At 39.9% G+C, this 24,214-nt stretch overlaps 1 protein-coding gene across 1 annotated transcript; it reads left to right on the top strand.

Annotated features, from left to right (window-relative positions):
- The first annotated feature begins 538 nt into the window (after nucleotides 1-538).
- Nucleotides 539-23,969, top strand: Alas2 (5'-aminolevulinate synthase 2). Its single transcript, XM_077107094.1, has 11 exons — nucleotides 539-577; nucleotides 5,762-5,957; nucleotides 6,615-6,737; nucleotides 7,688-7,798; nucleotides 10,322-10,544; nucleotides 11,306-11,490; nucleotides 14,143-14,322; nucleotides 17,067-17,231; nucleotides 17,667-17,935; nucleotides 19,318-19,480; nucleotides 23,713-23,969. Exons 2-11 carry the CDS (start codon nucleotides 5,777-5,779, stop codon nucleotides 23,874-23,876), a joined length of 1,764 nt encoding a protein of 587 aa, XP_076963209.1. The 5' UTR covers nucleotides 539-577; nucleotides 5,762-5,776; the 3' UTR covers nucleotides 23,877-23,969.
- Nucleotides 23,970-24,214: the final 245 nt, after the last annotated feature.

Genomic DNA, 24,214 nt, shown 5'->3' with positions numbered 1-24,214 from the left:
GTTAACAAAGAGTCTGGTGTAGAGTAAGAACTCAATCAACATTAGCTGCTATATATTTTTTTAGACTTTAATAGGTATTCTCTATAAATGATGTTATTGAATTGTTATAGCATCCTGGTTCCTGAGATAGTCCCATTTTACAGATGAGGAATCTGTAGAAGTTCATAAGCACAACACTGTATTCTAGGTTGAACTTCAGAGCCCTTCCCACTTATACTACCATCATTCCTGGTTTTTGTTGTCCTCCTTTAATTGTTGAAACTGAGGGACAAAGAGGTGGTTTTGCTCAAGGTGCCCTCATGGGTGGTCTGATCCCAAAGACCAAATGAGCTCATTTTGGAGGGAGAGGAGACAGAAAATAGAGAGGGAAGAACCATAGCTAGGGGAGGAGAAAGGCAAGAAGAGACTTCTTTGGGTTTTATCTCTAGCAGCGGCCTGAGATACCTTTGGGGCCAACTCAGGGCCAGGCCAGCAGAAGGCGGGGTGGGTGGAGCTGAGCCAGAGGGCAGGAATAAACACCAGGTCCAAACCCAGAGCACTCACCCGTCTTTAGTTCGTCCTCAGTGCAGGGCAACAGGTAAGCGCTGCTTTCAGCCCGGTGCCTTCTCTTTGGCCTCTCTGCTCATCTCAGGGCTACACACACTGTCTCTCTGGCCTGATTAGATCCTTTCTTTATCTGTTTCTTAAAAACTGTCTCTGCCATTTTCTTTTTTCTCCCCCTCTCTCTTCCTGTCTCTCCCTGTTTTCAGCTTTCCCTTGTTTCTTTTTCCCTTGTTTTCTCTCCTTTGTTAGTTTTCAAGATCACTAACTTCACTTATTCATTCTGATATTCCTACTTTCTCTTGATTTTCCTTTCACTGAGCTTTCTGACTTTTCCTTGAATTTCTTTCCTCAATTCTGTAATCTGTTTCTCTCTTGTCTCTTTCTGTTTCTCTCTGTCTCTTCCTCTCCTTTATTTTCTATCAAGAAAGACATTTTAATGTTTCTTCCTGATATTCTCTACCTCTCCTTCCGTTTGACCCCTTCTCTCTGCTTGGCCAAGAACAGATCTCAAAGGGTCAGAGCCTAGGTGATCAGATTTGGAGCCGGGGAAATTGATGGGATGAGGAGAATGGAAATGGAGAATTGTTAAAGAGAGATTTGGGGGAACTGAGTGGTAAATAATTAGAAAGAAAGGGAGAAGATGGAGGAGGAATATTGTATCATATGCAGAATGTCAACAGATTTGTATTCTCACTCTAATTCACTGTATGGCCCTAGGAAAGTCATTCATCCTCTAAAGAAGGGTTTTGAACTGTGATTTCCACAACTCTTTCTAGTTTGATTTTGTGGTCTTCTGAATTTTTCTGTTGAAGAATTTCTAACTCTCTGATTCCAGGTATCTAAAATTCTCTGTGATTCTTCAGTGGTAGGAAGAGGGTACCAGGAAGGGAGGCAAGGCCTGATTCTTCCAATTCCTGAAGAGATCAGTTTCCCCTCCAGATGTAACTGATTCTTGCAAAACAGGCCACAAATGGGATGGGGGTGTGTCAAAGAATGCTATAATGAGTGGTTTGAGTTTTCTGCTTGGGTGGAGTTTTGGTTGGCCCTTCTGACCTCTGGGAATGCAGGATTGAGTGCTGATATGAAATTGAATTTTAATTGATGCAGGGAAAACATTTGAGTAATGATCCATCACTTGGCTGGATATTTTACTCTTTGATTAAAAGCATTGTTTTGAGAAGATCCCAGGCAAGAATTTCCACATAATAGATGCATAAACTATTATATGGTAGAATGAATAAATGGATGTTCAATAGTACCTGAAATCCTACTTCAGTTAGGGTGTGTTCCTTTGGTAAAGGAATTTGGTCACAAAAGGCAAATGTCCTGGAAAGTGCAGCAAAGGAGATGAATGTCTGGAGTTAAGTCCTCAGTTAAGAAAATATGTAATAGTATTTGAATCATGGATCTGTGTGGTTATATTAGTGGTCTCTGAAGCCAGATTGCCTAAGTTGAAATCCTGCTTCTCTTTCTAGCTCTGTGACCTGGACAAGTTTCCTTATCAAAAGGGTGTCATGAGGATTAAATAAGTCAATGTGTTTGAAGTATTTACAATAGGGCCTGGCACAGTGAGGACTCTGTGAGGTTTGACTATCAGAACAAGATGGGATGTTTGAAATTATCTTGTTCAATGTCTGTGGAGAAACTGAGGCCCAGAGAGAAGAAGTACAGAGTCAAAATTCACACAGTAAGTTGTAATAAGATTTGAGATAAAATCAATTATCCAGCTTTCCAGATTTGGCTTGATATCCTCATGATGTGACTTTCCTTGACAGTACCTCCACTTTCCCTACATAGAAAGTGGAGAAAATAAAGATAATAGCTAACACATTTTCAATATTGCTCTGAGATAGGTATTCTTCTAAATACCTTATGTGAATTATCTTACTGAATGTTTACAATATTCCTGTGAAGTAGTTTGTCCTATTTTTTTCAAGCACTTATTATGCAAGTGTTTTTCTGTCCTGTTATTATCTATAAGTTTATAAATATAAGACATATAGCAGGGAAGTGACTCTCAAGCTCACCAGACTAGTGAGTAGTGGAGCCAGGATGCAAACTCAAGTAATCTGGCTTAACAACACAGAGCCTGTGTTCTTAATACCCTAAACTGCCTAAATTCTTCCTTGATTCAATTTAATACACTCCAGTCTCATGGTAGGTAGTGGCATGGAATGGACACAAAACCAAAGATACCTAGAATACAACATTATGGGTCATAATGATGGCTGGGCAGATTGAGGCAAGGCAAGTTCCAGGAAAGGAATATTAGAACAAGAGAAATTGGAACTATAGCTTGAAAGAACTTGAGAATTCAACAAATTTCAAGAAGTAACCTATATTTTCCCAGAAGCCTGAGCCCTTTAAAGTATTGAACTTTCTCCATTTTTATACATGCAGTGTAGGCATTAATTCACTATCATCCCAAGGTAGGACAGGATTTTGTCCAAATGTGGGGGCTTTTCTTCTCACTACATACTTCAATGTTGTTGTCATTATTGTTGCTGGTGTTCATGTTGGGGAAAAGAGTCTTCAGGAACCTGGAACCTGTCCATCTGCCCCACCTGCCTCTCCATAGGCTATCCATCTTTGCTTACCATCCACAGTCAGGGCAAGCCCCAGCCAGATATGCAGGCATGGTTCCAGGAAGGGGCTCCTGTTCTCTCTCATTCCCTGCACTCAGTTTGGGGAGTGGTCAGAACCCAATGGTGATAAACTCTGGGAGCTTTATCTGTGGTCTGCAGGCTAAACCCTGAATGCTTTGGTCTTCATGAGCAGGCAGGGGAAGGGAAACACTTATCTCCAGATATGAAGTAGGCATTGGATCAAATTAATGACCTTCCATGTGAGGTAGGCAAACCTCACATTTGACAGCTGATGAGAGCCAAGATCCAGAGAGGAAGTGACTTGCCCAAGAACATCCAAGAAAGGAATTGGGGAGCTGGAATTTAAATAATAAAAGCTAACACTTTGGGCTGGGGATATATCTCAGTTGATAGAGTGCTTGCCTCATATGCACAAGGTCCTGGATTCAATTCCCAGCATTCAAAAAAAAATGCTAATACTTATCAAAAACCTACTATGTTCAGACACCATCCTAAAGGCTTGACATGGGTTATTTCATTTAGTAATTCACCAATTCTGCCATTCCCAATTTCTGGGCCCACATGCCCTGGCCCCACATACTAACACAGTATGCTATGACAGACAGCCTGTGAGATTAAGGGCAGATGATCTAAAATGTAATAAGGGGAACAGATTGCTTTGTGAAGAAAAGGGAGAGTACTTGCTTTATGAAGTCAGGGAAGTAGGTGAAAGAGGTTGCCATATGAGGACAGGGCTATGAGTTCCTCCTACTCATTTGTCCCTGACATCATTAAGTTTTATACATACTGAGGATGCTATTAGATTCTATTCAGTAGTTTGGCAGTGCCAGGAGCTTAGTCTTCTGACAATCTCCCATCTCTCTCCCATTGTACTGTCCCCTTATCTTGTCTCACCCTTTGATTCTGGTTCTACATTTTGCCCTTGTTCTTTCAATCAGTCTCTCCCCTTTGCTCTCTCTAGCTGTATGTATTTCTCTTGGTATCTCTTAGTCTTCCTTCCTCCCATCCCTCTTCTTCCTGCTTTAGCCAACTTTATGTCTTCATCCTTTGCTTTTGTGATATTCTTTACTTCCTTCTCTGTGCCACTCAATTTCTCTCTCCTCTCCCTCAATAAGAACATTCTCCTCTACCTCTTTTTTATAGTTTAACTTCCCAAGCATTTCTCCTTTATCTTTTTTTTATTAGAGAGAGAGAGAGAGAGAGAGAGAGAGAGAGAGAGAGAGAGAGAGAGAATATCTTTTTTTTTTTGTGATGGACACAACACAATGCCTTTATTTTTATGTGGTGCCAAGAATCGAACCCCGGTCCCGCTGAGCCACAATCCTAGCCCTCTCCTTTATCTTTTTATCTGACTTATTCTCTGCCTTTCTGAATTCTCTCCTTTCCTACTGTCAGTGATAGGAATCTTTATATATTCTTCTAGGCTCCTGGATTTCTCCTCATGTCCCTTTTGTGTCCCTCTCTCTATTTGTCTGCCTCTATCCGCCATGTTCTCTGACTCTTTCAGTTTCTCTTTCCCTCATCTTACTCTTTTTACCCATCCTTATGTATTTCACATCATCATTTTTTTCACATCATCTTTTTGACCTTTCAGGACCCATCTTCCTTTCCATGTTCATTTTCATCTCTACACTGTCTCCTCTCCTCTGGCTTTGATCTCTTTTTCTCCCTCCATTTCTCTTCTAACTCCATCACCACACCTGTTTTCTCTCTACTTTTCTTCTTTTTTTTAATCTTTTCTAAGTTTTCTTTTCTTCTGGTTTTTCCCCTACATCCCTTTCCTTTTTCCCAGATGCTATTCAGTCACTAATTTGCTCCCAAATTCAATAAATATTCACTAAGTGCTATGTGTCATTTCTGATCTCTCTGGCCCCTTTCTTTCCTTTTTCTTGGCCTCCACTCTTTCACTGGCTCACAGACTGCATCTTTGTGCCATGTCTTCCAGTCTCCTTGTATTTCATTTTCATATCCTCCTTTATCTGTAATTATCCAAAAATCAGGAAAAAACCCAAAGACAGTAAAATACCAGCCTGGTGACACATAGTCTATATGACCTAGGGCCTTCCCTTTCTTCTTGTTGCCTGAATCTCTTTAAGCTAACTGGCCTTGAGTTCCTTCTCCTTCTTTGGCAGAACTTTTTCAGAAAACATTCTGGGACAAGCCTCAGAGGTTCTAGTTAATGGCATCTATTTGCATTAGCAGGGTGATCCTTCACTTGGCTAAGGCCAATATTCTTAGAATTATTCTTGGCCCTAAGTATTGATGAAAGGGTTGGTTTTGTCAAATCTCATCCTGTTACACACAAATTATACTTAATGATTCTCAAAACCACAGAGGTCAGTGCAGAGCCTGAGTCCAGACTTTCTCATCTGCAATTAGAACTCTTTCCTTCACACCTTTTTCTAGTGGTCAGTTTCCCATTTCTTCCTTTCTGGTGACCTGCTAGTACATTTTAACACTGAAATAGAAGTTATTTCCTGGGAAGGACAATAAGGACATTTTTGAGGAAGTTTGGGTGGGAAGCTAAAACCGAAGAATAAAATACAAGAATGTGCCTTGGCTTTGGGCTGGCTCCTCATGATGAAATCTCATGCCTTCCATGTGTTCTGCAGGACTTCAGTCACAAGATGGTGGCAGCAGCTGTGTTGCTACAGTGCTGCCCAGTGCTTGCCCGGGGTCCCACAGGCCTCCTGAGCAAAGTGGTTAAGACTCATCAGTTCCTGTTTGGTACTGGACGCTGTCCCATCCTGGCCACCCAAGGACCAATCTGTTCTCAAATCCACCTAAAGGCAACAAGAGCTGGAGGAGGTAAGAAAAGATTTCTGGAAAAGGGGGGATGTCTGGGTCATAGTGACAAGGCTCTAAGTCATACTAGCCATTGTTGCCTAATAATTAGGAGACTTCATGTGAAAATGTCAAGGCAGAATGAACTAGCCTAAAAATAAACACAGAAAATGTCTTCTTCCAGGTTTTCTAGAGTCTCACTCCCATATTCTTCACACACTATATTCCAGCCATACTAATACTACTTAAAATAGCCTGAACCAACCCTATTGTCTCAAGATTCTGTAACTTTGCTACTGCCATATTACCCTCTCCTATACCAAGTACCAGAATACCTTATACTTCTCATTCAACACTAAGTTTGAACATCATGTCCTCTGCAAAGCCTGCCTACACCTCTAGCCTATTCAATACCAAGTCTGGGTTATAATCCCTATATCTTATGAATTTCCATAAAACCTGTCCTCCCTCACATCCTAGAATTATTCACAATGTGTCTTCAGTGTGTGTCATTCCTACTAGCTTGAGAGATCCTCCCGCATACAGACCAGACTTATCTACCCCTGTGTCTCTATCATAGCTTGAGATAGGAATTTGGGATTTGGTAGCTCTCAGTAATAATTGTTGTACTGAAGTTATGGCTAGGAATGCATCCTCAATTACTCTCTTGACTTTGCATAGACTCTCCATCCTGGGCCAAGGGCCACTGTCCCTTCATGCTATCAGAACTCCAGGATGGGAAGAGCAAAATTGTGCAGAAGGCAGCCCCAGAAGTCCAAGAGGATGTGAAGACTTTCAAGACAGGTTGGAGTCAAGTTCTACCTCATTTGACCTCTACTCCTAATTATTGAACCACTTCCTCACCCCTGAGCTAGGCTAAGCCAAGGGCAGCTAATTCACAGCCCATGTTGGGATTTTGGTCTTTTCCAGGGGAGTCATGGTAGACAGTAGTTTAGGGTGTACTGAAACACACTCTTCCCAAGACACATGCACAAGTTCCCATAACTTAGCTATTAAACTAAGAAGAGCCCTCTAGATTTCTGCCTCCTCTCTCCTAGGTGATTAAATAGATCCCGACAGGCTGGTATCCCATTTAAGACTACATTGTGAGTGTCTGGATTTGCATGAATGAAAAAGGGTTAGGAATAGATAACCTTTTATTTTTTCATATACCATACTCCTTTAATTAGCCTTGTTTTACTGAAAAATATCATGCATTAGTAGTTTTATTAAAACAAATTCAAATGAAATATTGTTCTCAACCAGATACATCCTTTAGAAGGGTGTGGAACCCTAGGTCAACTCAACTGGAAAAGGCCACCCAAGATAATCACACTTGAGTGATGGCCATACTGTTGACATCTTTCATAAACCCTTTTGGGATATCATTATGGACCAAAAAAAATCCAAAATTGAAATTTGTTGATGTTGAGAAAAGAAGAGCAAGGTAAAGTGGCCTGATTCTGTCTCCCAAATGCAGGACCCAGGGTGACTGCCCTAGTTACTTCATCCAAGGGAAAATCTTTGTGAGAAGAAGTGTGGCTCATGTTATAGAAGGTTTCTTGATATTATAGGATTTGCCACTTGGGAAAATGAATAGGAGCTTACTTTGCAGATTTCTTCTCTTTGTAGAAATCCTCTAAACTTTAAAAACTTAAATGTCTATACATTTCATTAAGCCCAAAGAGGACAATACATGATTTCTTTCTTTTCTTTCTCCCTCTCTTCATATCAATGAATCCCATACTCCACAGACCTGCCAATCTCCCTGGCCTCAGTCAACCTGATGAAGCCATTCTTTGGCCCACAGGATCCAGAGCAGATTTCAGGGAAGCTTACACACCTGATTGAGAACAATATGGCCGGTAAGTTTGCTGAAGTGGAAATAAGGAGGTTGGAACAGGGAAGGAGTATTGAAAGGGTATCTGACACAGTACAGGATAAAGTACAGAGGGGCTTTGAAACCAAAGAGAATCTGAATTTAAATTTCACTGCCGACACTTATTTGGGTAAATAAGTCACTTCCCTTAGGTGGAATTTGAATACCTATCTTAAAATTATATTTATGGCATGGAGTACAGCATTTCTAGTTTGTTATGTGGTCTCATTAAATATTAGGTTTAATCCCATTATTTCTTCTCCATGCTTCCCTCAAAAATTCCCACCCTTTGTGGAGCCTTTTTTGCCCCTCTTGCATGTGTTCATATTCATGTTTTATATGGAATTTACTCTTTTTTTGAATATTGAAATAATATGATTCATTATCAAACAATTTTCAACAGATACAGGAAAATATAAATAGTGAAATTTAAACCAGAGTTCTACCATCCACTATTAATTTTTTGTTATATTTTTTTCCAAGTTCCTATAACTAAACACACATACATGCACATGCATGCACACACACATAGAACCTCCCTTCCACTCTCCTCATCACACATCTTTTTCATAAGTAAGATCTACCAGAGTTTGTTATGCTGCTTTGTTCACTTACCAATATGGCCTGAGCATCATTCTATGCCTCTAGACATAGAGCTGCATAACAACTATTAATGACTAAAATGTATTTTGTATTGTGGACACAACATCCTTCAATTAATCAAGCACTTATAATTTAGGTTGTTTCAAATATCTTTGCATTCTTCTTGTTTAGATTATATGTTGGCTTTACATATAATACAAATGTACCCAAAGTATCATATTACATTTTTCAGTTGTGTGTTTTTTTAATGAGTCACTTATTCGCTGGACACTTATTTACTATATGACCTCAGTCAAGTTTACTTTTTATGTCTCAGTTCCCGCATCTGTAAAAATGTAAATACTAATAGAATTTTCTCTATAATTTTGTTGTGAAGAATAAATGAAATCATATTTTAAAAATTCCTGGAAGTGGGGCTGGAGATGTGGCTCAAGTGGTAGCGCGCTCGCCTGGCATGCGTGCAGCCCGGGTTCGATCCTCAGCACCACATACAGACAAAGATGTTGTGTCCGCCAAATACTAAAAATAAATATTAAAATTCTCTCTCTCTCCCTCTTTCTCACTCTCTCTCACTCTTTCTTTAAAAAAAAAAAGTTCCTGGAAGAGGGTCTTATAATGCATTAGATATTCATTAAATGTTGGCTATAATAATATAATTATTACATATGTTATATATTAAAAATTATATGATTATAAATATATATATTGTGTATTAAATATAATAATATATTTAATTAATATTAGCTATTTAATTACTACAATCACTACTATTATTTTTTTTATTGGTTGTTCAAAATATTACAAAGCTCTTGACATCTCATATTACATATATTAGATTCAAGTGGATTATGAACTCCCATTTTTACCCCCAATACAGATTGCAGAATCACATCGGTTACACATCCACATTTTTACATAATGCCCTATTAGTAACTGTTGTATTATGCTACCTTTCCTATCCTCTACTATCCTCCCTCCCCTCCCCTCCCCTCCCATCTTCTCTCTCTACCCCATCTACTATAATTCATTTCCCTCCTTGTTTATTTTCCCCTTCCCCTCACAACTTCTTCTTATTATTATTGCAGTAGTAATAATACTACTATTACTATGTACCAGATGTTAGTATGGGTGTACTTGATGCTATTTGTCATCAGATGCTCACAATTCTACTTGGAAAGTATTATTAGTCCCATTCTACAGATGAAGACATTAAAACAAAAAAAAAAATAGCCAGGCATGGTAGCACATGCCTGTAATCCTAGCAGCTCAGAAGTCTAAAGCAGGACACAATTTCAAAGCCAGCCTCAGTACTTGGTGAGGCTGTAAGCAATTTAGTGAGACCCTGTATCAAAATAAATAAAAAATGGGCTGGGGACATTTTTTCTTCTCCATGCTCAGTGGTTAAGTACCCCTGGGTTTAATTCCTGATTCCTGATGTGTGTGTGTGTGTGTGTGTGTGTGTGTGTGTGTGTGTGTGAGAGAGAGAGAGAGAGAGAGAGAGAGAGAGAGAGAGAAAGTATGACTTTCTCAAGGCCACACAAATAGCAAGTGATAGAGACATGACTCAAGACTAGATCTGTCAATGCTGGAGACTAGAAGTAGTAATTCCATTAAGGAGGCTTCCACATTAAACCTGGGAAGAGAGAGATGAGACCATACCAAGAGTAGGAAGCCTGAGTGACTGTGTCAATGAACTATTGAGTGAATAAATGAATAAAAAAGCAAAAAAGATGGTTGAATGAAGTAGGGGAGAGTTAGTGTGATCCAGCAAATCAATTACTTAACAAATAAATGAATACATGGAAATGGAATTATACAACTAAAAATCAATGACATGAATAGAATATAGATCAGCTGGGAAGAGATTTGAAATGAATTCTTTACATCCCCATCTCTACTCCTACAGGTGAACATGTCTTTGGTTATGACCAGTTTTTCAGAGATAAGATCATGGAGAAGAAACAAGACCACACCTACCGTGTGTTCAAGACTGTGAACCGCTGGGCTGATGCATACCCCTTTGCCCAACACTTCTCTGAAGCATCTGTGGCCTCAAAGGATGTGTCTGTTTGGTGTAGTAATGACTACCTTGGTATGAGCCGGCATCCTCGGGTCTTGCAAGCCACACAGTGAGTAGTAAAGTCTGGGCTTAAGATATGGGGACATGCCTAAAGAATATCTAGAGCCACATATGGAAAGGAAAGGAAGAGCTGCAGTGTAAACCTGGGTTCTACCACCATCCCTTTTGTGCAAGATATTCCAGCATGTCTACTCCTCAGATATGAGCTAAGTCAGCCAACACACAAGGTTTTCTAAACCCTTGGTTGTCCAGTGCTATGGAGGATAGCAAGGCCCATTTTCCATGAGATCTTTTTTGGGGGAGCAGTACTAGGAATTGAACCCAGGAGTCTGTAACCACGGAGTTAATCTCCAGCCCTTTTCATTTTTTATTTTGGGACAGGTGCTCACTAAGTTGCTTAGGGCCTTGCTAAGTTACTGTCATTGGTCTCAAACTTGCAATCCTCCTGTCTCAGCCTCTCCCAAGTCACTAGGATTGTAGGCATGTACCACTGTGCCCTGATTCATGACCTCCAAATCCAACTGTAGACTGAGTATTGCCAGAGATGGTATGTGACCTCTTTTAGGTTTCCCAAACTTCTATAGCTCAATCTTTCTTCTCCTTCTATCCCTGAGTGCTTCCAGCTCTGGAAGAAAGAAGCATGTCTCCCTATCCTCCTCATCCTCCCCTCTACTTGGTTACATAGGACACATTTCACACAGGACTAAATCAACACTGACCCCCATCACAAAAGGGAAACCTACCCAGTTTCTCAGTGCATGACAAAGGTTTTTCTCTTCTCTTCATCTCCCTTCATTTTCTTCTGACCAGGGAGACCCTACAGCGTCATGGAGCTGGAGCTGGTGGCACTCGCAACATCTCAGGTACCAGTAAGTTTCATGTGGAACTTGAGCAGGAGCTGGCTGAGTTGCACCAGAAGGACTCAGCCCTGCTTTTCTCTTCCTGTTTTGTGGCCAATGACTCTACTCTCTTCACCTTGGCCAAGATCCTGCCAGGTAAGCCTGAGGCCTGAGCTTTGTTCAAGGCTGGTGTTCTGCAATATGGCATCCAGTCACACTGCAGCCATTGCTCAAACCTCTATTCTGAGTTCACTTGCTCCCATTGTTCTTCCTTCTTTCCCACCTTGTAAACCCTCAACACTAGATAATTATATTCCTCTGCTTCTTCTCTTCTGTGCCTAGCTGATGAACATCAGGGAACAGACACTCAGAAGACTAACTATAAATTCCTCACCTCCCAACTCAACTGGGATCTTAACACTCATTAATAACACTTCTATGTCTTCACAGAAGCTTTTAAAACTTTATTTCATCCCTAAACCTTTTAATTCCTTCTTCACTTTTAAAATGAGTAGCCACATTTAAAAATATATATTGTAGTTGTAGATACACAATACCTTTATTTTATTTATTTTTATATGATGCTGAGGATTGAACCCAGTGCCTCACACATGCTAGGCAAGTGCTCTACCACTGAGCCATAACCCCAGCCCCTCACAAGCAGCATTCTTACTTATTGTTTTCTTACTCTTTCCCTCCTGTCATATTGGAAGAGATGTCCTTTTTCTTGTTGACTATTCCTTCCATTACCCACTAACTCTTTTTTTTAAAGAGAGAGTGAGAGAGAGAGAGAGAGAGAGGGACAGAGAGAGAGAGAGAGAGAGAGAGAGAGAGAGAGAGAGAGAGAGAGAGAGAATTTTTTAATATTTATTTTTTAGTTTTTTTTTTTTTTTTTTGGCGGACACAACATCTTTGTATGTGGTGCTGAGGATCGAACCCGGGCCACACGCATGCCAGGCGAGCGCGCTACCGCTTGAGCCACATCCCCAGCCCCAACCCACTAACTCTTCATGAGACTTGGTCTGTTAGCACTTTCTCTTTCTCCTATATCTTCAGCCCCTCCCCCTCTTTAAACTTGTTCAAGCTTCTTGCATCTTAAAAAACCATTCTCAATCCCTCATCACTCTCTAGCTATGTCCTTATTTCTCTTTTCCTTATAACATGCAAACCGATTGAGAGAAGTTTCCATACTTGCTGTCTACTACTTTTCAGTATATATCACCAATACTACATGTTTTTACCACTAAATCACTTTTAGTGGTAAAAACTTTTTGAGGTCACTCATAACCTCCCAATAAACTCAACATCTTTGAGGTTTTTCTTGTCAATCTCATCCTCCTTGAACTTTAGAATTCAACTTTGTTCTATCTCTATTGCCACCATCTTAGTCTTAGACCAATATCTTTTTCTTGATTTTTATCTTTGCTTTCCTACAGTCCACTCTTTACAGCAATCAGAATGATGTTTTAGGGCTGGGGATGTGACTCAAGCGGTAGCGCGCTCGCCTGGCATGCATGCGGCCCGGGTTCGATTCTCAGCACCACATACATACAAAGATGTTGTGTCCGCCAATAACTAAAAAATAAATATTAAAATTCTCTCTCTCTCCCTCTCTCACTCTCTCTTTAAAAAAAAAAAGAATGATGTTTTAAAAATGCAAACTTATCTTTGTCACTCTACTGGTCAAAACCCTTGAATGGAGCCCCATTTCAATTAATCTAAACTCCCTATTATGTCTTCTAAAGATCTCAGTAATCCATCTTCTACATATCTTTTAACCCTCATCTTTTGACATCTTCCTTTCACTTCTTCATTTATTTATGTATTCATTCACTTATAAATCAGTCATTTTGTGTTAATTCATTAAGAAATATTTACCTAGCATATACTGTATACTTAGCCTTATAATGAATACATGGAATAAAAAGATAAAGAGATGTTGTTGCTGCTCCCAAGAAACTCCCAATCCTTCAAGCCATGTTCTCTAAGAAACCATAAGTCAATTTTCTTAAGTAGAAATTCTCTTACTCTTATGAAAGAGATAAGAGTTCCTTGATACCAGTACAAAGTGAGGGTCCAGGAATCAACTCCCTCCACCAATTTCCCACCCTACCAGCACTCCCAGCATCGCCTAGTATAAGTCCCTGTATTCCTGTATTCCTCAGATTCTAGAAAAATGCCTTTCTCTCTCTGGAGCTTAGCTTTCTCCCCTATATAGTAAAGGGTCTGGATCCCATAGTCATTAACTACCCTTCTTGTTCTCACATGCCCTGTGCATATGATTCCAACAGTGAAAGCTGGATAGGTATCCAGTGAAAGCTGGATAGGTATAGATACCTATAACTATAAAATGCCTATGCCTATAACTATAAAAGATGGATGCTACCTGGAAGATGTGGGGTTTTATCTAGACCAGGAAGAATCCAGAATCAGTCAAAGTCTTCAAGCATTCCCTGGGATAAATCCCTTTCCAAGTATTGATCTTAAGTTCAAGGAGAATAAACCTAGGCTCTGTCCTCTAGAAATTCTAAAGCTTCCTGGAAATTAAATTTTCCCTACCCCAAGACAGTCAGAGGCCAGACCATAGTTGGAAATGAATGTAGGAAAGAATATTAGGGTCAGAATTTCAGGGCAGGGGAGCTCTTCCAAAGGAGAGAGGTGTCACAAAGGCTTCCAGAGGAGGAAAAAGCAGAGCAGGGTCTTCAGTGTGAAGAGGGGGTTGATTTACTTCCCCTGCCAGATCAGATCTGAAGGTTGAAATAGGATTACTGAGACAGAAGCTTAAGAATTATAAATCTTGTTCCTCAGGGTGTGAGATTTATTCAGATGCAGGCAACCATGCTTCTATGATCCAAGGTATTCGGAACAGTGGAGCAGCCAAGTTTGTCTTTAGGCATAATGACCCTGACCACCTGAAGAAACTTCTTGAGAAGTCCAACCCTAAGACACCCAAAATTGTGGCTTTTGAGACTGTTCACTCCATGGATGGTATGTATATGTGTGAGTGAGTGTATTTTACTAGTATTGGTCTTACAAAATCCATGATGATGATGATGATCATGACAACTAACATTCACAAGGTGTGAAAAGCAAAATTATCAGTATAGTACATGTATTAATTCACTTACATCACAACAGTTCTATAAAGTAAGTACTGTTATTATTTTAATTTTTTACATGAGGAAACTGAGTAATTTTGTTGTTGTTTTTTGCTAATAGGGATTGAACTCAGGGGTGCTTAACTACCGAGATACATCCTTAGCCCTTTTGATTTTCTATTTTGAGATAGGGTCTCACTAAATTGCTTGGGGCCTCACTAAATTGCTGAGGCTGGCCTTGAACTTGCAATCCTCCTGCCTCAGCCTCCTGAATCACTGGGATTACAGGCATGGAGCACCATGCCTGGCTGAAGTAATTTACCCAGGGTTACATATGGTTAATATATGGTTAATATATGCCAAAAGATGGAAGAAGCTATTACACTCATCTTACAGGTAAAGAACTAAAGTTTAAAGATGGCATCAAATTTGTCTTCAGTGGTACAGAAAATTGGTGCCAAAATGAGTAATTTCACTCTAGGACATATAACTCCAATTCCTTTGCGAGACACTCCTTCCATTAGAAATGACATGCAAATCAAATATCCCAGTGTTTGATTTCTACAATGGAAAATTTCACATTTTCTAGGACATTTTCCAAGATTTGTTATGAAGCTTTGAAATCAAATCAGGTTTTGAAGTCATTTTAACACATTTAAATTTGGGTAACTCTTTAAATCTTTGAGCTTCATTTTTCCCCAAGGTAAAGTATCTGGCTATAAAAAATAGAGATAGCACTTTATTATGCTTTCATAGAAATAAATAACTTTACTCTCTTACCTTCTTTCTTCTTCCAATTGAAAAAAACGCCCCAAAGTTTCTGTTGCTGGCCCTATTAAGCAGAAGTTATATGTTTTAGGCATCCCCTTCTGTTATTATTTAAGGGAAGAGGTTCTCATTTCATTTCAATATGTCACTTCCCAAAATGAGACAGGGGTATTTCCTTAGTATTCCCTAATTTAGTTAATGTTACATACCATTAGCATCATGTAATAATTATGTGTGCAGCCTCTGATACCAAACTGTCCATGTTCAAATTCCAGTTTAACAATTTATAACTTAGGCAAGTTTCTTAAGTTCTCTGTGACTTCGTTGCCTTATTTGCAAAATAGAGGTAACAATAATAGAACAGCTTTGAGAATTAAATGAGTTAATATATGTAAGGAACTTACTGATCATGCCCACTCCCACATATCTTCAACCATCAGTAAAGTAAAATCATTGTATTTGTGTATTTCTAACACTTAAGACTATTCAAATTAATTCTCTAGTAGAAACCATGTTGGGATTCATACTACTTACGTTTGCAAATGAATTTTGCTTTTGTTTTGTTTTATTTTGTTGTTTTGTATTGGTGGAAGTTCTGCCAAAACTCTCAATTCTAGAGCGGAATCTCTTCCCACTGAAATATTTGAACCATCCCATTGTCTTCTTTATCTCAGGATCCACTTCCTATACATGGCTCCTCTTATGTTGTCCTATCAATTGCTCACATACTTTAACCATGGTCTAGAGTCTGTTTCCACCTGCAGAAGTTTCTTCTGTATTCTAACTCCCTGTATATCAGCAGTTCCCAGGGAGTACAGAAATGGGGAATGGCAAAAAGGTGTGGGTTCTTATAATATGCAGAGTGACCACAAAGTATATATAAGAGATTCATAGCCATCCAAAGACCTTACAAAAACTTTCAACATAGATGATGTCTAGAATAACAGGAAAAAAATGGTAAGTCTGTAAGAACAATGGCAGAGGATATACATATTACTTTTAATTTGCTATCATTTGATAGATTATGACTAAGCTTGAGGAAAGAGTCCCTCAGGGAACTATATTGATGGAAGTGAGAAAAACACTCCCATAGAGACACAGAAAAGACAAAGATGCCAAAATGCAAACTTAGAAAGAGACATAAGGATACTGAGAAAGAAAGTCTGGGCAGACAAAAAGAAACTCCACCAGTAAGAAGAGAGGAAATGAGGCAGAGAAAGAGGAAGAGAGGGAGGGAAGAGGAGAGAGGAAAACAAAGGCAGAGTCAGAAAACTAGAGGCATAGAAACAAAGATGGGAGTGAACACAGAAAAGGATATAGTGACAGAAATCTGGAAAGACAGAAACAGAGAGGGTTGGTGAAGAATAAATATATTGACAGGACTCTTAGTAATACCTGTACAAAGAAGTTGAGTGGCAAATGAAATCAGAATTGTATTAAGCTAGAGCAAAGGATGACTTTTTCAACTTATTTAAACAAAGGCATCATACAGGCTAGTGCCAACCCAACACAGAATAACAAACACACAGAATTGAAGGAGAAAAAATTCAAAAGTTGCTAAGAATGGTAGAAACAAAAGGCTAGCCAGTCAGAATGGAGTAAAAATAAAGACAGAGAGCCAAGCCTTGATCCCAGGCTTGGAAAAACACCCCCCCACACACACACACACACACTCACACACACACAGAGTTAGGGTGTGGGTGGGGTGCAGGTGATTTGGAATAGCCCCAAGTGTGGGTGCACACACTCCTCTCTCTATATAACACCCTTTTCCAATCCAAAGTAGGTATGAATGGGGAATTCCCCACTGGAGATAGAACTGGGATGGGTTATAATCCCTTACCCATATCCTTTGGCTTTGCCCAGGTGCCATCTGTCCTCTTGAGGAGTTGTGTGATGTGGCCCACCAGTATGGGGCCATGACCTTCGTGGATGAGGTCCATGCTGTAGGACTGTATGGGACCAGGGGTGCTGGGATTGGCGAGCGTGATGGAATTATGCACAAGATTGATATAGTCTCTGGAACTCTTGGTAAGTGAATGTCTTGGGCCTTTCTTATGTGCAATTCCAGAGATGAGACCCCTTTTCTTCTTCCTCCCCAAATCTTCAAAAGCTAGGCCAAATAGCCAGGTTCAACTTAAAGAAATGAAGAGCTGTTTCCCTCCCCCCAAACAGCCCCAAGCTTCATTTTAGCTCAACTCCTTGCCCTAAACAGCTAAATGGCCCCACCCTGCTCCTGCCTATCTAATCATTACATATGGCATGACTTGAAAGTCCTATCTCAGAGCCACAGAATTATTAGCTGTCTGCCTTGTCATGGACAGAAGAGGTGAGCAGAGGCTTGGGAAGGGAATTTAGAGCCCCAGCTTCTGGTTTATTTCCTTGTGTTGCCTGGGGAATGATCCTGTTCTTCTAGTGAATGTTTACTGATTACAGGGTGTGAATCTTTCTCCTACCTGTCTCCAGGCAAGGCCTTTGGCTGTGTGGGTGGCTATATCGCCAGCACTCGTGACTTGGTGGACATGGTACGCTCTTATGCAGCAGGCTTCATCTTCACCACTTCACTGCCCCCCATGGTGCTCTCTGGGGCTCTAGAATCTGTGCGTCTGCTCAAGGGAGAGGAGGGCCAAGCCCTGAGGAGGGCCCACCAGCGGAATGTCAAGCACATGCGCCAGCTACTAATGGACAGGGGCCTTCCAGTCATCCCCTGCCCCAGCCACATCATTCCCATCCGGGTGAGAGCCCCACCCTCTCCACTGCCCTCCCCACCTACCTCTTCTGAAAGCCTTCCCACCCTAAGCAAACCCACACCAGCTCCTGTCTTCTGCTCTGTTTTCCTGTGAACATCCTCCTTATTGCCAGGTTTGTTCCCCTTTTTGAAAACTTATCAGCCATTCTGGATTAACAAATCTTTTTTGTGCATCACCTATTACCTCATGATTATTAGAGTGTCCTGAGCCTCACAATATTGAGTACTTAGAGTCTATAACTCAGTGTTTTTCAAATAGTTCATTAAGAGCAATAGTGTGTTACATAATCAGCTTGGTGGATTATTAACTTTCATTAAAAATTAGAAAAATATAGAATAGGAAATGTAGGAGTACACCACACATAGTAAAAGGTATCAGTTTGTGAGGAATTTGTTGTTTTATACGTGTGTGTGTGTGTGTGTGTGTGTGTGTATGAATGTAATGTAAAAATGTGTTAATTATTGAGAATTGAGGTCAGGAAAGTAAAATCCAAAGCCACATAACTAGGTGCTATTTTGTATCCCCAACTATGTTTGCATGTTTACAGCCTTTAATAGTGAATTGCTACTTGTTTTTTAAATAACATATATTTGTGTGAGTCAGTAAGTCAAGGTGAAGAAAGGACACTTGGTTGTGACAATTTTGTAGATGAAAAGTATAGTTATCTCTCAGTACCCATGGGGATTGGTTCCAGAACCCTCCATCAATACCAAAAATCTGATTGTTCAAGTTCCTTATATAAAATGGCACAGTATTTGCATATAATATCTGCAATACTCCCATATACTTTAAGTCATCACTAGATTACTTATAATATCTAACACAATGTAAATGCTACATAGTTATTAAACTATATTGTTTGGGGAATAACAAGAAAAATTCTGTACATGTTCATGATGCACCCAATTTTTTTAAAAAAATATATTTTTGATCTGAGTTGGTTGAATCCCTGATGTAGAACCTATGGATTGAGATCCAACTGTAGTAACTGCCATAGGATAACCCAATATTCCCTGGAAAGACTGCTTTTTAAAATAATTTTTTTTTGTTGTTGTTGTTTTTAAAGCACCTCAGAAGTGGATTTGGTAGGTTTGTCTTCTCACTGGGAACCACTCCAAGTTAACCAATGTAGTTGCTTTGCAAATAGCTTCAAGACAAGGCCTCACTTCCACCCCTCCTTCAATTTCAATTGCTCTGAGCATCTCCCTGATAAAAATTCTGGAGCTGCCACTTAAGAAATCCTTTATGAAAACAAAGTCCCCAAATTTAGTGCTGTTCCTTGATCTGATTACCTTCACTTGCTCAATGGAACTCATGATGGTGGGTCCAGGGTAGCAAGTACTGAAAGTTCTTTCTCTTGGGCCCAGGTGGGTGATGCAGCTCTCAACAGCAAGATCTGTGATCTCTTGCTCTCCAAGCATGGCATCTATGTGCAAGCCATCAACTATCCGACTGTTCCCCGGGGTGAGGAGCTGTTGCGCTTGGCCCCCTCCCCCCACCACAGTCCTCAGATGATGGAAGATTTTGTGGGTAAGTCCTCAACATGGTTTTTTATAACAATTATCCACATCTCAGCCCCAAGATCTGAAGAGGCCAGATTTCATATATTATAAAAATTTCTCTAACATTTACCATGTGCCAAGCCCTATACTTGGGTCCCAAATGAATGAGAAATAGCCTATAGACTAACAGTGCTCTAGTTTGGTTGGGGACATGATGGCATACATGACATTAAGGGGTGATCAATGCTTAACAAAAGACAGTGTGTGGGGGAACTGTAGGAGCTGAGAGGAAGGGCCTGATCCTGCCAGGGATTTCAAAACAGGCCTCCTAATGGAGATGACATCTGAACTGGATCTTACAAGGTAAAAGTGATATTGGGCCAAGAGAAATAAAAAAGGTGTAGAAGAGGGAGGTGTTCCTAAAGATGAAAGAGCACAAAGAAAGGCAGGAGAGTGAGAAGTATCTTGAGATATATCAAAAACAATTAGCAGGTATTACTGGAATGTGGGTAGTAGGAATAGAGTTGGGGAAGAAAGAGTCAATCTATGGGTCTATAACAACAGCACAAGACAAGGACTTGACTGAGAGGCTTAAAGAGCTGAGTCATTATGGCAAAAAGATGCCAATTTAGTCAATTCACTTAAAGTTTACTGGACTTCTGTTGGGGATAGTTTTTAACACAGGGCCTGGCATAAAGCACATGTTCATTCCAGGTCTTCAGGATAAAAGATATGTAGACAGTTGCTGGTCTAGAAGAGGAGTCAGACAAAGAGAGTACTTGTTCAGTGTAGTGAGTTCTAGTGTTCCGGGAGCTGGATGGAGAGTTCATTTATGGCTAGAGAAGGTGGGAAGGGTGACACTGGAAAGGCTTTGTGCGGGAGGAAGTCTTTGTGGTCCAAAGTACATGCAGATATGATGCAGGATATTCGACAATAAGGGAATTCCAGGAGAAATAACTTAGAGATAGGAAAGCCTGACTGATAACAGTCACTGTCTGGAACACTGGAAATCTATAAGAGTTCAAGGAAAACAAGATATATAGGTACCGTTACTCATTCGCTCAAAAACATTAAATAATTCTGGCTTTTATTAAGTACTTACCATGTGACAAGCACTGTTCTAAACACTTTAAATGTATTAACACATTTAATTCTCACAAAACCTTCATGAGGTAGAGTTTCCATTTCTATTCATTTTCATTGTGTCTATGTGGAAATTGAGACAAAAATATAGTTGCTAAAGTCATGTAAGTAGTATTTTGGGATTTGTGTGTGGGGGGGGGGGCTGTTTCTATCTTCATGGTCATAACCACTGGGTCTACAGTCTCTCTAAGCTAATAATGCAGACTCTCGGAACTTCTCTTCAGTGTTCTATATTGGTTTGTGAATCAATTCTAGAACTTTCAGGTCTCTCAATGTTTACTTAGGTTGGGATTTTGCAGGAAAGGTACATGAGACACATCCACCATGAGTCCACAAATACCACAATCTCACAGGCAAATCATCTTCAAACTGCAAATCTTTATAATCTCTCTTAAATCCGTTTTCCTTTATTCACTGCCACTTCTTTAATCCATTACAACATAATTTCTTCTTAATTTCCGATTCTCTCTTGTTCCCCTTTAATTCTTTCTCCATACTGACCACTATAGGGATTTTTCTAAAAATCGGACAATATTGCTCCCTTGCTTAAACATCTTTTTCCCCTATTATGTAGACTCTGGAGCAGTGGCCTCTACAGTAAGATATTCAAGAAGATATACAGGGCAAGGGAATGGAATACAACATTTTTATGATTATTCTTATCTTAAAAATAGGAAATTAAGGGACTGGGGTTGTGGCTCAGTGGTAGAGCGCTCACCTAGCACATGCGAGGAGCTGGGTTCGAGCCTCAGCACTACATAAAAATAAATAAATAAAATAAAGATATTGTGTTCAACTACAACTAATTTTAAAAAATAGAAAATTAAGCTTTACTGATACTGATTTCAATATGCAGGCTCACAATAATACATACATACATACATACATATATACATATATATATATCACAAATAAATATACAGAGATTGGAGATACATGCTTAATCATCTGTACGGATTAGGTATGTTGAGTCCAAAGTTTGTAGACCCCTGGTTTATAGAAGAGTTGAAGCTCCTTGGAATGATATGCAATACCATTCACACAGTGATATTTATGCTCTCTCTTCTTCCCTACATGCATTTTCCTCTAGCTATTCCAAATCACTTTGGGTCCCCTCATTTTATTGTTCTCTTACCTCTGAGACTTTGTTAATGCCTCTTCTGATTGGAATGCCCTTCTTCACCCCTTCTTCTGTATTACATCCTTTCACCTTCTAGTTTTAACTCAGGCATCCTTTCATTTATTCTTTCAACTAATATTTATCAAGTACTTATTGTAGGCCAACACTGTTCTAAGTGTCGGGGATTCACTAGTAAACAAACCAACACAAAATCTTTACCTTCCTGAAGTTTATATTCTAGTAGAAGAGGATAGTTAAACCATTTTTAGAAATAAACAAATTAAATGGTATGTTAGTTCTTAGTACTATGAGAAAAATATAAAGCAGAAGTATGGAAGTATGGGGGTAAGGCCTAGTTTGGGAAAAAAAAAAACATTAGAAAAAGGTATTAGAGTGGCAAGTACAGAGGTCATTGAGGTAACACTTGAGCAAAGACTTGAAGAAGGTAAAGTAGTTAACTGGGCAGATATATAAGGGAAAGGTATCCCAGGCAGAGAGAAGGGCATAAGGCAGGGAAGACCCTAACAGAGGAGTATTCTTTTTCTATTTCAGGAACAATAATAAGATGATTGGGGATGTTGTGTTGTAAGCAAGTAGGAAAAATACTGAGCATATAGAGGCAACAAGAGGCCAGATTGTGCAGGGTACTGTAGGGCATTGGAAGGATTGCGATTTTTACTCCAAGATCTTTTGGAAGGATCTGAGCAGAGGATAGACATATCTGACTCAAATATCATCACCATCATTATTATTATTGTTGTTTTGTTGTTATTATTGTTATTATTATTATTATTTACCAGGGATTGATCTCAGGGGTGCTTAACCACTGAACCACATCCCTATCCCTTTTTTTTAAAAAAAAAAATATTTTTTGATACAGGGTCTTGCTAATTTGCTTAGTGTGGCTTAGAACTTGTGATCCTTCTGCCATAGTCTTCTAAGCTGCTAGGATTGCAGACCTGCACCATTGTGCCTGGCTTGACTCAAAATTTTAACAGAATTGCTCTGACTTCTATGTTGAGAATACACAGAAAGGAGAAAAAGTGAAAGCAGGGAGACCAGTAAGAGGCTACTGTAATATCCCATGTTAGAGATGATGGTAGTTCAAACTTGATAATAGCAATGGAGGTGATGAGAAGTGGTTGGATTTTGAAGGTAGAGCCAATGGTATTTGCTGGCAGAGTGAATGTGGGATGAGAGGAAAAAAAATAAAGGATCACTCTGAAATTTTTGGACTGAGCAACAGGAATTGCCACCAATTGAGATGAGAAAGGCTGAAAGCAGAACTCGTTTGTTGGAAAGTAGGGTCATAAGTAGCTCAGTTGTACCCATATGAAGTCAGATATGCCTGTTTGATGTCCATGTGGAGATGCAGAATACTACTCCTACTGGATACACAAGTCTGGGAAACAAGAAAGAGTTCTGGGTTGGACAGGAAAATTTCAGAATCATCCACATAGAGTTGGTGTTTAAAGCTGAGACTAGACAAGATTATCAAAGGTTTGAGCATAATACAGGTTAAGGACAAAGCCCTGGTACACCCTAAGATACTTCTGATAGCTAGGTCAGATTTCCTTCTCTAGGTTCCCATTGCTCCTAGTAATGCCCCATACACTGTGCCCCAGCCTCCCTGATCGAAACACTGATGACATAATGTGGGTACTCTGTCATCCTCTTCACCACACTAGGAGTTTCCAAAACAAATAGATCCACTTCTCAGTCCACACATATCCTGCACTTATGGAGTGGTCCAGGCCAAGACAGAATGATTTCAAATTGTATCAAAGGAGTGCTTTCCAAATCTTCTATTTATACAGCCCAGCACCCAAATGGTAACATCGCAGCTCACACTGGAGCAAACAGATTAAGCTACTTTTGTCCCTGAAGAACCTCAAAAGGCTGAGGGGATCAATATCATGGTGTATCTGTACTATGACACAGGGATTTGGAAGACCAAGTCTAACCAATTTTTTCCCTCCCCTCTTTATTACCTTCAGAGAAGCTGATGGTAGCCTGGACTGAAGTGGGGCTGCCCCTCCAGGATGTGTCTGTGGCTGCCTGCAACTTCTGTCACCGTCCTGTGCACTTTGAGCTCATGAGTGAATGGGAACGTTCCTATTTCGGGAACATGGGGCCCCAATATGTCACCACCTATGCTTAAGAAGCCAGCTCCATTGGATGCCCATGCCACCTGTACTTCATTTGGGGTGGGACATCCTCTTGTCCTCTGCTTTGTTATATGCCTCTAGCTTACTTGAATCTGAAAATAAAGAGCAAATTGCAGCATTTTCACCCTCTGTTGGACAGACAGCAGACAAGTACACTATTCTGGAAAACCCTGGACAAGTGCTAGACCCATAATGAAACCAAATATCACTTGTTATTCTGACCACCCCACTTTACTGACAAGGAAACCCAGATGTGGAAAGAGGAAAGAAATGCCTCATAATTACTTATCATGAATTACACAGAGGGCTGAAACTCTTGGCAGATATAAAA

Source organism: Callospermophilus lateralis, chromosome X, assembly GCF_048772815.1.
Source record: "Callospermophilus lateralis isolate mCalLat2 chromosome X, mCalLat2.hap1, whole genome shotgun sequence".
In the NCBI taxonomy this organism is placed as follows: Eukaryota; Metazoa; Chordata; class Mammalia; order Rodentia; family Sciuridae; genus Callospermophilus; species Callospermophilus lateralis.
Note: the sequence above shows the minus strand (reverse complement) of the source record. Positions and strands in the feature narration are given on the sequence as shown.